This window comes from Notothenia rossii (genome assembly GCF_949606895.1).
Source record: "Notothenia rossii genome assembly, chromosome: 2".
Taxonomy (NCBI): Eukaryota; Metazoa; Chordata; class Actinopteri; order Perciformes; family Nototheniidae; genus Notothenia; species Notothenia rossii.
The window spans coordinates 89,855,772-89,874,275 of NC_136904.1; the positions used below are offsets into that span (position 1 = coordinate 89,855,772).

At 40.5% G+C, this 18,504-nt stretch overlaps 2 protein-coding genes across 3 annotated transcripts in view; one reads left to right on the forward strand and one right to left on the reverse strand.

Moving 5' to 3' along the window:
- Window positions 1-4,863: 4,863 nt before the first annotated feature.
- Window positions 4,864-18,504, forward strand: part of arhgef49 (Rho guanine nucleotide exchange factor 49) — a 145,947-nt gene continuing 132,306 nt past the window's right edge. For both annotated transcript variants that reach the window (XM_079665253.1, XM_079665255.1), the window contains exon 1: window positions 4,864-5,417. The gene's annotated coding sequence lies outside the window, so the exon portion shown is untranslated. The remainder of the gene's footprint in view (window positions 5,418-18,504) is intronic.
- On the reverse strand, window positions 7,522-11,310 carry LOC307029220 (gamma-crystallin M3-like; the record flags this gene model as incomplete). Its single annotated transcript, XM_079664979.1, has 3 exons — window positions 7,522-10,832; window positions 10,931-11,173; window positions 11,278-11,310. The coding sequence occupies 3 exons, from the start codon at window positions 11,308-11,310 to the stop codon at window positions 10,557-10,559; spliced, it is 552 nt and encodes a 183-aa protein (XP_079521105.1). The 3' UTR covers window positions 7,522-10,556.

Consider the following 18,504-nt stretch of genomic DNA (forward strand, 5'->3'; position numbering starts at 1 on the left):
TACAGCACTTTTAAGATGAAAGACGATTACCACCGTCTATAAATATAATTTCCAACACTACTGTAGATTACATATTAACATATAAAGGTAAGGAGTATCAGTATCCATAGGAAATATAAGAATCTCGACCCATAGTTCCTTACACTGACAAAGTACCTTTTACACTAAATGAGGGATCATCACTGGGCTGAGCTGCTAACCTAATTACTGAATGATCCAGACCGGCTGAACCGCTGAAGGTCTGGCAGAGAGAGACTGATGAACTGTAGCTGAAACACTTACTGACTGACTTCAGCTCCACAGGCTGCAGGGTCTCTGAGTGAAAAATAATCTGTTTCCTTTCTTTAAACTGTTAATGATTCCTAAGCCTTCAATTCCTGCCCTCTCTGCACTTTACTGAGGCCATATGCTCTGCTGCCTTCAAGGATAAACATCTAAAACAAGGGGAATGTGGAGATTACAAGGATGTATTATCACCAGTTTGTCACTCTGTGGTCTTCCTGTCCACGTAAACAACAGGTTGTGAGGGTGGGTGAGTAGTAAGGTATTGGAAGAAGATTGGTTTCGGAGACACTAGGGATAATCTAAAATAGAAATAGGCAACAGAGTGGTAATACATAGCTCAAAGTGAAGTTCACAATTAGCCCACTCTTTCACCTTTGACCCATGACCTACAGTCTAGGGTAAGTTTCTTCCACTGCAAAAAATAGATTATAGCACGTAGAAATTGGTCTCAAAGCGGTCATAAAGTAAAGTGTATAACACACTGAATAGATTTAAAACAATGCATAATATATGTTAATTATTATATAGTGTGCTCCTTTGTTGGGGGGTTATGGAGGGCCACATACAAAAAAAACATAATAATAATACAAATAATAATAAAATAGGATTATTGTATTTCAGGCAATACAAATAAATAAAACTAAAATAATTAAGAATGATTATTTAGTTGCATGCGATCTATAACAAAAATAACAAAGTATTCATTTATTTCGGGCAATAATAGAATAAATAAAGAATTCGTTTTCTCATGTTTTGTATGATTATAATCCTATTTTTTATTTATGCTAGTTCTGTGTAGACGGAGCTGGATGACAACAAGAGGAGTCCTGTTTCTCTGTATCTCTTGTGAACAGAAAGCAGCAGGGGTCTGTTTCCATGGACGAGGCAAAAAGTGTCCGTCCTCCTCCAGAGCTATCGGTTACTGCGGTGTTTGCCCTTGGACTGCAGGAGGTGGTTTTCTGTTTCCGAGCAACTATCCATTGTTATCAACAACACTGAGGGGGGAGCCACAATACAGAGTTCCCAGGTTGTAAGATAGTAGCAGCGGTGAAAGAGAGATCCTCCTGTGTGTCCACCTCTTTCTGTTTCTGCAACTGTGGAAGTCTCAGAAGGAAAAGTCCTGCACTTTCTTAACCCTTAGATGCATAAGTGGGTCTTTTTGGACCCGGTGAGGTGGTTTTCTTGAAGTATCTTTGTAATTACATTTGACATCATTTCATATTCCAGCTATTCCTCAAAAAACCTGTTTTGGATATCATGCCATTCAAATTTTTAATTTAAATGTTATACATTTTAAGAAATTGTAGTTTTTGTATTTCTACCCCAAGCTTCCATAAGTGGGTCAAAAATGACCTGCATGCATTTCCTATGGGAACCTTTGATTCTCATCACCTGTTGCTGTCAGGAATACATTCACTGTGGACCACACAGATTACATCACAAGTGACACCTCTCAGGAAGATTATTTTACACAGCAAGATCTGATACCTGTCAGTATAATAATAATAATAATAATAATAATAACAATAATACATTATATTTGTATAGGGCTTTTCAAGGACTCAAAATCACTTTGAGTGGGGGGGGGGGGGGAGGGGCTATGAGTAGACAAGAGGAGAAGAGATGAGTTTTAAAAAGGGAGGGTCTCAGAATAGCGGAGATCTTTGCATCGATATATTCAAAACTCTTTTTTTCAAAATTAAAATGATAAATAGTGAAAGATTAAATATAAAATATTTCTAGTGTGAACCAAAATATAATACTAAATATTATACAAGTAATTTTTCTTAACCAAAATGACAAATAAAAACGCATATTATTCTAATACGGGTCCTTTTTGACCCACTTATGGAAGTGTATAGGGTCCAGTCACTCTAAGGGCATCTAAGGGTTAAAGAGGCCCTATTCGGCTTTTTATGGGGTTTCCCTTTCCTGTAGCGTGTTATAGGTTTCTGTGCATGTAAAGGGTCTGCAAAGGCTAGAATCCCAAAGTTACCTCCAGAGTTTTCTCTCCGAAGCTGCTTTTAGTTTTTTAGCTCCCCACAAATGGAACAAACAAGTTATTTTAAGTCGCGGCTAAAAATATTACTTTTTTCAGCTGCTTACCCAGAAGTATTTCACTTATTTTAGCACCTACTGTATTTACAATGTTGTTGTTAAACCATTCTGTATGTCTTTTATGCATGGTTTCATGAATCTGTTATTCCATTATGTTTATTTATTGTGCTCCTTTCTGTTGTCTTCTTGTTAAGTGTTAATGATGATGTAAAGAGCTTTGAATTCCCTCTGTGTCTGAAAATGTGCTATATAAATAAACGTAACCATACCTACCTTACCCCCCTGCCTGAAACTTCAATTATAAGTTTTACCATACAAATATCAGAAAACCCGAAAAAAATCTGAAATCCTTTATACATCCCACTGCACGATAAAAAAGGCACATTTGTATAGCTAACATATTACATTTAGAGGTATACATTATTAAAATCAAATACTGTAAGTACACATAAGATTACTTTAGCAGCATTATGAAGTATATATTGTATTAAAGGCCCCATGTCATGCTTTTCTGGTTATTACCCGTCCCCTTGTGTGTTATGAAGGTTTTTCTGCATGTAAACGGTCTGCAAAGTCAAAAACCCTCAAAGTACACCCAGCGAGTAAAACTCTAACACAGAGAAGACCTGTCTATGCTGCCTCAGTTGGACATTTCTCTTTCTCCATTGTTTGCTTCCTGGGTTCTGTGACGTGTGAACACCCAAATCAACAATACATGACCGGAATGGCCCAAATGGACCAATCCGCGGAGCACCTCACACACCAGGATCCCTTGGCTAACTAACAGGGAGTCCCCATTGACTTGCATAGAGCTCCCTGAACGCGGGTAATAGACGAGTTGGGATGGTGGAGAAATGCTCTCCGCAGACCCATTCTCACAGCGTTATAAACCTTTTTCTTACTCAATATCAAGCCACACTTATTGTTTTTACTTCGGTTGTGAGTGTTTGTGTGTGCTCAGGATGAGTTTCGCTTGTTCTCGCTGTATCGCCGACTCGGAAACCTGTCCGCTCCTCGCAGCAGCGAGCCTCGCAACGTCTGAATATACATACTTTACAGAGACGCTGTATGAGAAAAAATTTGATTTTTGAAAATTGCACAATTTAAATCTATTCTAGTAGACCTCAACAATGGAAATATGATCAGTAGAAATTGCCATGACATATACCAAAAGTACTCAAAAATTGAACTCAATTGTAAATAATGGATTCTCGACCCGCCTGTCTTAACGTTGACACACTTATTTCAGAATCATATAAAATCTTTATCATTAATGACGCTTTAATGCGTTTCACAATAATGACACTGATTAAAGAACTGGTATATATGTTAATACTGGTTTGATCTTCCTGTATAATTGCAAGTTAGATAGAATCTGTAATGGTGTTGTCATGTGTTCACACGCCCAGGGACTGCAGATGGAAATGAGCTAATAGTGAAATCTGGCATAAATCATCTCTGCATCTCGCATCTCTCTTTGTGAGATTAATGTTTTATGCATGGTGTTGTTTAATAAAGACTAATAATTAATATGCTGACTTCTTCACCAGATCCCTCTTGGTTATTAGACTGTTAACTGTTAAATAAGAGAAGGAGAAACAAAGATATTCTGCTCTTTCAAAACATAAAATATATAAGTGGATTAGTTTTTGTGCAAATGTTGTAAAAGCAAAATAGAATTGGGTGGCACGTCTAAGTCAAATCTCAAGTCTTTAACAACTTAACTTAAACAAAGCCTTAAAGTCTGAAGTAAAAGACCAATTGCAAGGTCTCTGACAGACCGTACAATGACATAGCCTTCTTTATTATTATTTACCAGATAAAAACTTCAACCACAATGTTTTCATTCTAAAGTCTCAAGAAGGTGAAATCATCATTTTGTATGACTCAAAATCTGAGTTCTGTTTGAGTTTCAAGTTCATGACTTTGCCTGCAGTACTGAAATGTAAACATGTGTGGTTTTATTAAACTGCAATGGTATTAGTGTTTTTATTGTGACGATTTCAAACAGATATGTACGGTATTAATCCATTTATATAGTGGCTATATTACAGTCAAACATGGTGGTATTACTGACCAATGTTGGCTTTTTGTTGTATTTTATTCCCTAATCAGTTCCCAATATCAACACATTTTCCCATCAGTGTCAGTACTCAATTCACTAATGTTTTTATATGTTTTGTTGAAACGATGAGGATCAAGTAGACACTCCTAAATGGACTCTGAATGCTGAATGATGGAGAGAAAACACACTACCCTGATCTGAGGCTGTCCACCATGAGAGGCTCGTGGGGGGTGAGGAGGGCCATATGGCTGAGGGAGACCACAGCCAGCCTCTTTAACTCTGAGCCAATCAGGAGCCGAGTGAGAGCGTTTGTCCTATGCTATGGTAAGTGCTGCCTTCACTGGCTGTCGGAAATAGAAAAGGCATGCATGTATACAGTATATGTATATTTTAGTATTCTAAAAATACAATTCAATTTTGCTTTTATGACTTCACTTAGGGAGAGTCAGTCAAAAGTGTCTGAGCTTTTTTGATAACAAAAAACATCACCTTAAGCACAAGTCAGGGCTAATTACTATTACTAAGCTTTGTCAAAGGACCTATTAGAAATTCTTGTTTTCTTGGCAATGTGCATTTTTAGTTGTGATGATACACTGCATTGCCATACAAAAAGTAGCCGAATAAATATTGAAAAACAAACAATAAAACATTACACACAACACAACACATCACCTTTGAACCAATATTCCACGTGTGAAACTGGGAGTGTTGATTTTACGACCCGCACCTGAACACAGCACTGTTCCCAAGGAGAACCCCGCAAAGCAGAGAGGTCGTGAATCCGGTATCCTCCGGTAAAACCCTTCAAACCTGCACCGGGGAAGGACAGAAATACATAAATGAACCAGCAGCCTGGGAGTGATTTACTCTCGGTGCCGGTTGCGGGAGCCCGCTGTGGAGCCTCTTCAGATCCGGTTCTGTGACGAGGAGCGAGCCTCCAACCTGCTCCTGATCTGGATCTGATCCATCTGAGGGGAGGCAGGTGAAAGCGTCCGGGAAGTAACTCTGAGTAAGTATAGCAATGATTATAATTTACATTTCAATCAAAAGACAAATGCCTGGTTGAAGGAGGCAGTTTTACCATCAGCCTCTCCTCAGGTGTTCATGATGTGTTTGCGGTCCTCGGCTGTGATTGAAAGAACACAGGCTGCATGTTTAGGATCCCAGTTTTCTGTATCTCTGAAACCTGCCATGGCTTTTTCTTCTGCAAATATCATTGTTTTGCATCTTAGAGATGGTTTCTGTAATGGTGTATTTGTACTTCTGTTATTTCATATCAAATACTTTCAGTTTTTTCTCAAGGGTTTAAGTACGATAGTGTACAGCCATTGAACACAATGTGGCATAGTAGTTAGAGAAATGTATAACATACAACCCTCTAGCAGTGTCCCCCTCAAATCTGGAATACATAAATAAAACAATGCAAAGAGAATAATATTAATAATGTTAAAATAAATAGTACTTATCTTAATCATTTGCATAATATGATGAAATTATTATAAAATATATAATAAATATATAAATCAATCTAAATATATGAATATAATTACCTACCCCTGGAACCATAGAGTTGTTCATGTATAAGAGAAAATCATTGTTGCAATTGAAGGGAACCTTAAGTGATGTCGTCAAATCTGATAAAAATCCCAATAACCTCTAACTAAGAAGATGATATATGCTTTTAGCCAAGTTCTTGACTTTGCTGTGGGAGACTGTTTCACTGTTGTGAAGTGAACCTTTTAATCTCAACTTTTATTGGACAAGAAGTCCTTAACGGGTTTAACCAATGCATATTTGAACATTTACAGTGCTGAGAGAAATCATGTTGTATGATTGAAAACTCCCCGACAGCTACTAATAAAAGTCAGACTTACAAATATTTCTATATTAGTCTTTATAAATGAGGATTGAATGGTTATTTGATGATCTAAATCTCTTGATTAAATCTCTTTGGATCAACTAATCTAATACTTAAAACTAATCTAATCTTCATTGTGTTGTTTCTGTTGTTCAACGCTCAAGCTGCACCACAAATGATGCCCACGCTTAATAACTTAACTTTATTACCTGAACAGGAGAAGGAAACAGCTGCTGATTGAACTCTCCTTATCTCAGGGATTTGCTTCTGATTCAAACAATCCTGTAGGTTTTAATTGCATTTAAAAGCAAGCTCAGCTGAAGAGATCTCTGTCAGTCGATCTGATTTATACTTGAGGGTAAAACCATGAAGCAATAGAACTAAGACAGTATTTGACTTGTTCTCTATGTGAAGCCATTTAGTAAGTGCAGCATCAAAGCACTGTATTTATTCCCTTGAGGGAGTCCCGTCTCTCGAGTCCTTTAGTGCAACATTCTGGGGATGACTGGCTGCAGCAGGCAGGTGCATCCAAGCCATGATGGGAAATGCCTCTGGGGCTGATGGGAGTGCTGGCTGACGTCCAGGCAGCAATCAGATAATGTTAATGAATACGGTAAAATTGTGTTATTTGCAGTAGCAGCGGTCTCTCCGTTTTCCAGGAATGGAAAATACTGTATAACGAACCTCGGGCTCGCTACACATGAATACTTGATGAAAACTGACTTAGTAGGAGTTTTTTTCCCCAGAGATGAGGGTCACATGACTGGAAAACCACTTGAATTTGTCATGGGTGCTTTCATAAAGGACCTGTATGAGTGCACGTTTGATACATGTTGGTGCTTTGCTTGCATAATGTTGGGCATGTTTTGTTTTAGCTCATTGAGAATAATTGATTATTTTTTGCTTTTAAACACTGGGATTGTAAATGTCTTCTCCATTTTCTTCTCGATCATGTGTGGAAGTATTTAACCAAGGCCTTTTCTATTGTCTCTGTTTTTTAAATCAGGATATCAGCTTGTTGGAATTTCATGCATTCATGGACAGAAGATGTCATACTGTTTTCAGGGGTATTGCTGGTAGGCCAGCAGCTGCCATGGAGGTCATTTAGTGTTTTCTGTTTCTGGAAAAAAAAAAGCGTTTTAACAACCTTCGCCATATTGTGTTCATTTACAGGGTTCACACATGCACGCACGCACGCACGCACGCACGCACACACACACACACAGGGCCCCGGGGCCTCTGATGCTAATGTATTCACAGGCATTTTAAAGTACTGTTTTTGTTTTGGAGCAAGATCAGCATGGCTGGACAGAGAATAATTACCTTCCATTAACTTATTGGCTGAGCTCAGGCGTTTTTTTTGGTCTATCGAATTTCATTTACTTAACTCTTAAGTAATAGTCATTACTGCGGCTATTAGGATTAAGGTTATATTGTATGTCATGAGCTGTTTTTTTTGTTTTTACAAATAATATAAATAAGGGCTTTGTGATAAAGCACTCTGGAAAAATAATCAGTTTGCCTTGATCTATAACAGGGGTCTGCAACCTTTTTGACCAAAAGAGCCATTTTGCTAATTTTTCCCCAAAATATTTTTGTCTGGAGCCACAAAACCATTTCATAGCTTGATAGCTTATTAAGTTGTATTTATTGTTATGTCAGACAAAAACTACAGTTTTTTTGCATTTATTAGGCTATTTATTACATTATATAAAACTGTTAACCTCTAATAAGAAACAAAACTCTTCACTTTGCTCTTGACATCAGACAAAAGGCACTCAGCCCTCTCTATCTCTATTTCTACGATGAGAGGAATGCAACCTTGATTCAAGACCATGGTGATGACACTCAGATAAAAAAGGAAAATCTCAAATAAATGTATAATACACTTGCTGGAAAAGACACGTCTGATGTTAAGGTTGGTGATAGCATCTCAGTTGGAGAATTTTATTGAAAGGAATTCTGACAATGAAGTGAAAAAAATGTTGGGAGTTAGTTCAAGGAGGCAAATCAGCATTGAACCTCCAGCATTGAGCTCTCTGTCCCCCAAGAAGCCCCTTTGTTCTGTGCCCTGCCTGCAGGAGAAACTGTAACTCATCCCCTTGTGTGCCGTTAGAACATCAGTCACAGCTGCATGCACATCCACATGAAGGCAATATGACTGACTGACTGACTGTGTGTGTGTGTGTGTGTGTGTGTGTGTGTGTGTGTGTGTGTGTGTGTGTGTGTGTGTGTGTGTGTGTGTGTGTGTGTGTGTGTGTGTGTGTGTGTGTGTGTGTGTGTGTGTGTGTGTGTGTGTGTGTGTGTGTGTGTGTGTGTGTGTGTGTGTGTGTGTGTGTGTGTGTGTGTGTGTGTGACCGGTCCTCCCCCCATTTACAAACACACACACTCAACAAAAGGCGCTGTGGGTGGATGACAGTCTGGAGTCTCTATCCAGATTACGGACAACCACTAATTACCAGTGCAGTAATTAAGAATCAGGCAGCTGTGGCAACAATAAACTGCTTCTGGGAGACCATGGAGAAATGATGATGATGCTGCTGCGGAGGGTGAAACTGTTTATTACGCCCCTTTAACGCTGCATGTGCAGACACCCTCAGAATCTGGCTGCACACTGCCAGAGCCACGCTGTAGTGGAAGAGTCAGAGAAAAAATCAGGTCTTTTGTCCTAACCAGTGTTTAACCTCGGTTAAAAACGTCATTGGGTTAAAGAGGCCCTATAATGCTTTTTGGGGGATTCCTTTTCTAGTAGTGTGTTTATATAGGTTGACAATGACATCACCATGGAACACTCCAGCTTCTATTGGCTCGCGCTTCAACACATTGTACGTCATAGGCTAAGGGGTCTTTATACATGGGAAAAATAGACCTTTTTGAAAATGTAAGCATGGAGACATGTCACAGTAGAGGAACAAAATACAAAAAGGGACCTGGAAATTAGCATATGGGGAAACTCCAAAAATAATAATAGGGCCTCTTTAATATTGTTCAGCCCGTAGAGTGATCTACCACAATCAGTTTTGAGTGATTCAGTGCAGTTAAGATCATACAGAGCTGCTATTACTGAGGCCAAAGCGAAGGCTAAAGTTAGAAAGAAAACTAGAGGTGGAGAGAGCAGGAAGGTCACCTGATAAAATGCTAATACGAACGCTTAGCATCCACGCTAGGTCAGGCTGACTGGGCGTGTTGGCTGAGAGTCTTGTTCAAATACACACACATGCCCTAAAATTCTCACACACACACACACACACACACACACACACACACACACACACACACACACACACACACACACACACACACACACACACACACACACGCCTCAGCTTAGAAAAAAATAGCTGCTTTGAAGGACATTGATAGTTTATCAGACTCCTTGTACGCACAGATACTCTAACCATGAGTTTTTTTTAAAGGGTTTTTCAAGGCTTAATATACATTGTGTGGTTGTTTGATATGCAAACGGAGTCCCCAGAGGAGATGTATTTACTTCAGTAGTTGAACAGATATTTGAAATCATTTTTAATTGTATCGTTATAGGTTTGCAGCATTACTCTCAATAACTCCAGATCATTCAATTCATAATTTAATACCAGTTTAAAATCAGTAGCCAAATACGTTAATAATTTCTGATGTCTGCTGTGCATTCCCTGAGAGGTGTCACCTTCTCTAATGTGGCCTTCATCCCATAATAGTATTAACTGGATTAGCCTGCATAATCCTTTCAGGTTTATTAGTCTGGGAGTGTTAGCATACAGTAGGACAAAAACCTGAACTGTGGTTGGTAATCAGTGCACAGTGATAAACAAAAAACTGGTTTGAGGCTTTTTTCCAGGGACTGGGTACCTTGTGGAGGATGACAACTGTCTCACAACTCGCTCATAAAAAGAAAATAGTTTATTCCCTTTTTCTGCCAAATATGACAGATTTCGTAAAGTTGACCAATAGGAGCACATAACTGTGAACAAAGAGAAGAGGAATGTTGTAGTAACAACTTAAAGTAGTGTTCTTTTAATGACCCAAAGTCACATATCATCTACCCAGTGTATTAATCCTTCATCCAATATCAATTATAAGGCATTATCTGTTTTTATTTTGAGAAATTGTTCCAACACATTTCTCATCAGATAGATAACAGGTTGGGATCCAAACTGACAGAAAAACATATATGATTAATTTCAATTAATAATGTGTGATTTTAACAGTTGGACAATAAGCATGATAAAAGTCAAATTTAAGGTTAATTATTTATTTGGCATTTGATGAAGTCAGGAAACATTCAGTGAACATTTAGCAGGAATCGGTGATACGCCTCATGCTCATGAACCTCTGGCCGCTCATGCCCATGTCCATGAAGTTCCTGTGCTCTCCGGGCCTCATGTACATCATCTTGCCTCTGAACTGGGGCTGCTCGTACATCAGCCAGTGACCGTCCATCACGTTGCAGGACTGGCACTCGTTCATGCGGTAACGGTCCATGATGTTGTCACAGTCCTCCATCATCTCGTGACTCTGACCACCGAAGTTCTCGTTCTCATAGATCTTCATCCTGAACTGGCCTCTGTGCTGCTCTCGGGAGAAGAATTATAAGTTAATGATTTAATGTAAAGAGTTGTGGGGTGGTCACCCATAGTAGAATCGTACGATTACAGTTTTATACCCACCATGGGGATCATACGGCAAGACTTGATGTTCTCCCTCATTCCCATCATGCTCATGCAGTCGGAGTACTCGCCCCTCCTCATGAAGTACTGGTTTCCCATGTAGTTGTTGCGGTCGTACACCATGAAGAAGCCGCTCTCCACCCTGCAGGACTGGCACCTGCTCAGGTAGGAGGACATGTCAGAGCTGTCGTTCATGCACTCATAAGAACGACCCTGGAAGTTCTTCTCCTCGTAGAAGGTGATCTGAAAGAAGGGAATTTGAATGGTTAGAAATAGATTAGCAAGGTACAGAGGGTGATATTGCAAATAGTTATTACTGCTTATCACAAAAAGGCTTCTGAAAGTACCTTGCCCCTCATGTTCATGCCGGTGTTGCTCATGTTGGCTGTAGATGTGCTGTTGCTCCTGAACTGATATCCTACCTGGTGTAACCCTTTCCTTTTATACCTGACTAACGTAAAGAATGGGTAGCCCCTCCCCCTCAGGGAACCATCTAACTCAGCAGTTTACCATTGAAGCCAACAGAATGCAGAGGTTTGGTACATGCTTACAGGGATTGGGTACCTTGTAGAGTAGGACAACTGACTCTATGTCTCTCAACATTCTCATAAAGACTATAGTTGTTTGCCTTTTTCTGCCAAATATGACACATTTTACTTGTTTCGTGAAGTTGGACAATAGGAACACAGTACTTTAAACAAAGAGAAGAGGAATTATGAGCGTGCTGCTAGGTGGGACTGCGAAACAAAGGAAAGGTCAGTCATATGTGTGGCAAAAAAGTATTTAGTCAGCCACCAATTGTGCAAGTTCTCCCACTTAAAAAGATGAGAGAGGCCTGTAATTTTCATCCTATACCTCAACTATGAGAGACAGAATGAGAAAAAAAGATCCAGAAAATCACATTGTCTGATTTTTAAATAATTTATTTGCAAATGATGGTGGAAAATAAGTATTTGGTCAATAACAAAAGTTCATCTCAATACTTTGTTATATACCCTTTGTTGGCAATGACAGAGGTCAAACGTTTTCTGTAAGTTTTCACAAGGTTTTCACACTGTTGCTGGTATTTTGGCCCATTCCTCCATGCAGATCTCCTCTAGAGCAGTGATGTTTTGGGGCTGTTGCTATGCAACACGGACTTTCAACTCCCTCCAAAGATTTTCTATGGGATTGAGATCTGGAGACTGGCTAGGCCACTCCAGGACCTTGAAATGCTTCTTACGAAGCCACTCCTTCGTTGCCCGGGCGGTGTGTTTGGGATCATTGTCATGCTGAAAGACCCAGCCACGTTTCATCTTCAATGCCCTTGCTGATGGAAGGAGGTTGTCACTCAAAATCTCACGATACATGGCCCCATTCATTCTTTCCTTTAGACGGATCAGTCGTTGTCCCTTTGCAGAAAAACAGCCCCAAAGCATGATGTTTCCACCCCCATGTTTCACAGTAGGTATGGTGTTCTTTGGATGCAACTCAGCATTCTTTCTTCTCCAAACACGTCTAGTTGAGTTTTTACCAAAAAGTTATATTTTGGTTTCATCTGAGCATATGACATTCTCCCAATCCTCTTCTGGATCATCTAAATGCTCTCTAGCAAACTTCAGACGGGCCTGGACATGTACTGGCTTAAGCAGGGGGACACGTCTGGCACTGCAGGATTTGAGTCCCTGGCGGCGTAGTGTGTTACTGATGGTAGCCTTTGTTACTTTGGTCCCAGCTCTCTGCAGGCCATGGACTAGGTCCCCCCGTGTGGTTCTGGGATTTTTGCTCACCGTTCTTGTGATCATTTTGACCCCACGGGGTGAGATCTTGCGTGGAGCTCCAGATCGAGGGAGATTATCAGTGGTCTTGTATGTCTTCCATTTTCTAATAATTGCTCCCACAGTTGATTTCTTCACACCAAGCTGCTTACCTATTGCATATTCAGTCTTCCCAGCCTCGTGCAGGTCTACAATTTTGTTTCTGGTGTCCTTTGACAGCTCTTTGGTCTTGGCCATAGTGGAGTTTGGAGTGTGACTGTTTGAGGTTGTGGACAGGTGTCTTTTATACTGATAACGAGTTCAAACAGGTGCCATTAATACAGTTAACAAGTGGAGGACAGAGGAGGCTCTTAAAGAAGAAGTTACAGGTCTGTGAGAGCCAGAAATCTTGTTTGTTTGTTTGTGATCAAATACTTATTTTACAGAGGAATTTATCAATTAATTCATTAAAGATCTTACAATGTGATTTCCTGGATTCTTTTCCCCCATTTTGTCTCTCATAGTTGAAGTGTACCTAGGATGAAAAGGACAGGCCTCTCATCTTTTTAAGTGGGAGAACTTGCACAATTGGTGGCTGACTAAATACTTTTTTGCTCAACTGTATGTATGTATATATATATATACAGGACTGTCTCAGAAAATTAGAATATTGTGATAAAGTTCTTTATTTTCTGTAATGCAATTAAAAAAACAAAAATGTCATACATTCTGGATTCATTACAAATCAACTGAAATATTGCAAGCCTTTTATTATTTTAATATTGCTGATTATGGCATACAGCTTAAGAAAACTCAAAAATCCTATCTCAAAAAATTAGAATAGTTCCTCAGACCAAGTAAAAAAAAAAGATTTATAACAGCAAAACACAATCAAACATTTGAAAATGTCCATTAATGCACTCAGTACTTGGTTGGGAATCCTTTTGCACGGATTACTGCATCAATGCGGCGTGGCATGGAGGCAATCAGCCTGTGGCATTGCTGAGGTGTTATGGATGCCCAGGATGCTTCAATAGCGGCCTTTAGCTCATTAGCATTGTTGGGTCTGGTGTCTTTCAGCTTCTTCTTCACAATACCCCACATATTCTCTATGGGGTTCAGGTCAGGGGAATTTGCAGGCCAATCGAGGACAGTAATGCCATGGTCAGTACACCAGTTACTGGTGGTTTTGGCACTGTGGGCAGGTGCCAGATCATGCTGGAAAATGAATTCCTCATCTCCATAGAGCTTTTCAGCAGACGGAAGCATGTAGTGCTCTAAAATCTCTTGGTACACAGCTGCATTTACTCTGGGCTTGATGAAACACAGTGGACCAACACCAGCAGCTGACATGGCTCCCCAAACCATCGCTGACTGTGGGAACTTCACACTGGATTTCAAGCAACTTGGATTTTGCTCCTCTCCAGCCTTTCTCCAGACTCTGGCGCCTTGACTTCCAAATGAAATACAAAACTTGCTTTCGTCTGAAAAGAGGACTTTGGACCACTGTGCAACTGTCCAGTGCTTCTTTTCCTTAGCCCAAGTCAGACGCCTCTTCCGTTGTCTTGAGTTCAGAAGTGGCTTGACCATGGGAATACGGCTATTGTAGCCCATTTCCCGGACACGTCTGTGAACAGTGACTTTTGATACCTGGACTCCAGCTTCAGTCCACTGTCTTTGAAGCTCCCCCAAATTCTGGAAGCGACTCTTCTTCACAATGCTGTTAAGGCTGCGGTCATCTCTCTTGGTTGTGCAGCGTTTCCTGCCACATTTCCCCCTTCCAACAGACTTTTTGTGGATGTGCTTTGAAACTGCACTCTGTGAACAGCTTGCTCTTTGAGACATTTCTTTTTGTGTCTTACCCTCCTGATGGAGGGTGTCAATGACGGTCCTCTGGACAGCAGTCAGATCAGCAGTCTTCCCCATACTTGTGATTTAGTTTACTGAACCAAGCTGAGTGTTTTTCAAGGCTCAGGAAACCCTTGCAGGTGTTTCGAGTTAATTAGACCATTCAAGTGATTCGTTGAACACCCTACTAGTATACTTTTTCATGATATTCTAATATTTAGAGATAGGATATTTGAGTTTTCTTAAGCTGTATGCCATAATCAGCAATATTAAAATAATAAAAGGCTTGCAATATTTCAGTTGATTTGTAATGAATCCAGAATGTATGACATTTTTGTTTTTTTAATTGCATTACAGAAAATAAAGAACTTTATCACAATATTCTAATTTTCTGAGACAGTCCTGTGTATATATATATATATATATATATATATATATATATATATATATATATATATATATATATATATATATATATATATATACAGGACTGTCTCAGAAAATTAGAATATTGTGATATATATATATATATATATATATTTTGGCTTTTCAAATCAAGATAGTTGATATCAAGCACAATGCTTCTGAGAAAATTGTTTACATTCTTCTTCCTCTAAGTTTTTCCCATCACCTCATTCACAATAACATCATGGAGGTTATAAAAGACGGCAAGCTATGATTAGTCGGGGGTCTCTTGGCGGAGACACGGCAATCATTTATTACTATATCATTGCCTTTTTTTAAACGGCAACCATTTGAACAAAAACAAAGATTGCGTACTCTGAATGTAAAAGTAGAAGTAGATGATGAAACTGGAAAGTAATACACAAATATACAAGTCATCAAACATATTCTGTTTGTATCAGAGTCACTTTCTCAAGAACAATGGGCCTTTGTAACAATGGCTATTTGTTAAAGCGATGATTTGGTGTAGAAAAAAAAGGCTTTTCGGTTTAATGTGAGCTTTTCTGGGGTTTATTGGGGTTTCATAATAATGGACAGTTGAAACAATGGCATGGCACCTAACGGTGAAACAAGAGGATAGTAAATGTTGAACTGTAGTTTTGTGTGTTCCATCTGCTCTAAGTTCAATTTTCAAGTCGATAAGTCCTGGTGTTCAAAGTGTCCTCGATATTAAAAATATCAGAGGTTGATCTGTTCTTTCAATTAATATTAATGCTATTATTGTATTAATATAGCAATGTTACAAAGTGCTATACAAAAGACAACAAGACAGTATGGCAAATGGATATAAATAACTGTAATACCCATATGAGCCAGAGGCAACATTGTGTTGAGGGAGAGTTGAAGGAATCAGGGCTAATGTAATGTTACATTAAACATGCTTCATTATTTGAGTTGGGAACAACACTGAACATTCTGCATTCCCCTGACATTTAACCAGAAGTCAAAAGTAATAATTAATGTCTAAAAAAAGAGACATGAAAAAAGAATATTCAGCAAATACAGATAGGACTGATAGCTAACTAATAGATAGCTGATAGCTATTTTAAAAAACTATTTTAGCACTTTTATAACAAATGTACAATATTAACATATGACAAATACTATATGCTGTATTTAAAGTGGAGAGCTGTGCTGATTTAAAAGAGGTAATGTGGAGAAGAAATGTGCAACATTTGAAAAATAACAAGATATTGTTCGCATTATGTGATGTGCATTAATGTAATGCATAATGTTTTTTCTGGGATGGATAAAAGTCCGTTTCAGTGGGGGTCCTGGGCCTTGTTGATGAGGCCAGTAGCAGAGGGGAAGAAACTGTTCAGGTGGGGAGAGGTTTTGTTCCTGATGGAGCGCTGCCTCCTGCCAGAGTGGAGCGGGGGTAAACAGTTTGTGTCCAGTTCAGTCTAGTACTGTTAGGGTTGGGGAAAATAGGACCCAAATGCAGTAAAAGACAAAAGGCATGTAACAAAAAGCGAGCTTTAATAAAAAGCCGATGATAAAGAAAAACAGGAAACAACTAAAACAGCAAATTGGGGAGCACGAGGAACAGGAACAAACTCACAACAGCTACAGGCAGGTAACGTGGATGAGCGAACGGGGAGTAAAAGGGAAGACAAGACTGAATACACAGAAGGGTAATCACAGGACAAAACACAGCTGGGCAGGGGAGGCTGAAACACAAGGAAGGGGGGAGCCAACAGGTGACAATTAGACACATGAGGGCAAACACAGGAAGGAAGACCAGACAAAGGGAGAACAGCATTTTCAAATAAAACCGGATAATTGCAACATAAATCCAAAACCATGACAACTTTACTGAATACAAATAATACCTTGGTTTAAAAACAAAATCTCATTTGAACTTGATTACCCAAATTCTATTTCATCCTTACTGACCGCCTGAGGCAGTGCTTGGCACTGGATGTCTTCTGTCTCGCGCATGCGCAGGTCGAGTATTTATGTCAACAAAGTCACTTGTGACCTCGCATGACCCTGGAAGGCATAAGTTCCGGTGTTGTCAACGAGTTCAGTCTTTTTTCATCTTCTCGCTGCACAGGTTACTACTCTATGAGCAGAAGCCAAGCTCGCCCATTAATATTTTGATTATTCAAGCTCAACCGCAGTGTTCATCGCTCGGACTCTCAGGAGCCCCGGACCGGTAAAGAGTGAATGCTCCTGCATGTCAGTCGGTGAGATCGCTGCCTGAAGCATGTGCTTGTCCGATCGGACAACACTACAACAGTGTTTCATATAAACCACCAAGGGGGATCCAATCCTGGATCTGAGGGGACTCAACAAGTTCCTAAAGATCTTACCCTTTCATATGCTGAGCACAGCGGACGTTCTTCATACCGTTGCCAGGTGGGAATGGTTCACGTCCGTCGACTTGAAAGATGCTTACTTTCATGTGCCTATCATAGGCAGTTTCTTCGCTTTGCCTTCAGAGGCCGTCATTTCCAGTTCAGGGTGCTCCCATTTGGACTCTCCCCAAGGGTGTTCACCAGGTGTGTCTCGGCAGCGCTCTTGCCCCTGCAGTCTCAGAGTATGAAGATTCTACCGACGACTGCTTGAGTTGTGCACCATCCCGGTTGCAGTCGACCCAGGACACGGCTCTCCTTCTCTCTCATGTCACCTGGCTAGGCCTCAAGGTGAACTTGGAGAAGAGTTATCTGAACCCCTCCAAGAGCCTAACCTTCATTGGTGAGGCTCTGGACACAGTCAGTATAAGGGCCTGTCCATCTGCTCAGCACCTGGACGACATCCTCCAGCGTCTTCCCCTTTTCCGAAGGGACAGGTCTCTTTTTCCGCCTCTTGGGCAAGCTGACAGCTGCCTCAACTCCCTTGGGCTTGTTGTCACTGCGCCCCCTGCAGAGACGGCTGAACGGCCTCCACTTAGACCCCAAGTTGCAAAGGCACAGAAAAATCAGGGTGTCACAACAGTGCCTCTCCACTCTATCCCCATGGAGGGAGAGGTCGTATATGTCAAGGGGCATGGCCATGGGCTCCGTTCCTTTCCGCAGAGAGACCGTTATGACGGATGCCAGCCTCTCGGGATGGGGTGTGGTGTGGAAGAACAGGACAGCTCAGGGGCAGTGGTCTGTTCAGGACTACACAGAACACATCAATGTGCTAGAGCTACGAGCTGTACACCTAGGACTCAGGAACTTCCTGCCATACCTGAGGGGGAAGAATGTGCTTGTCCGATAGGACAACACTACAACAGTGTTTCATATAAACCACCAAGGGAGCACCAAATCTGTACGCTTGCTAGAGGTGTCCCAGACTCTCCTGACCTGGGCAGCGCTCTCTTTCTCTGTTATGGTGGTCCTAGAAAGGGCTGTGCTCTCTCAAAACAGCGCTTTTCCCACTGGATCGTGGACGTCATTACCCAGGCATAAACGGCAAATGACCGTCCCTTGCCAACCAGAGTAAAGTACCACTCTACCAGGAGTATCTCCACGTCATGGGCGACCTTGAGAGGTGTGCGCAGGAGGACATATGTGCCCCGGCCACATGGGCATCCCC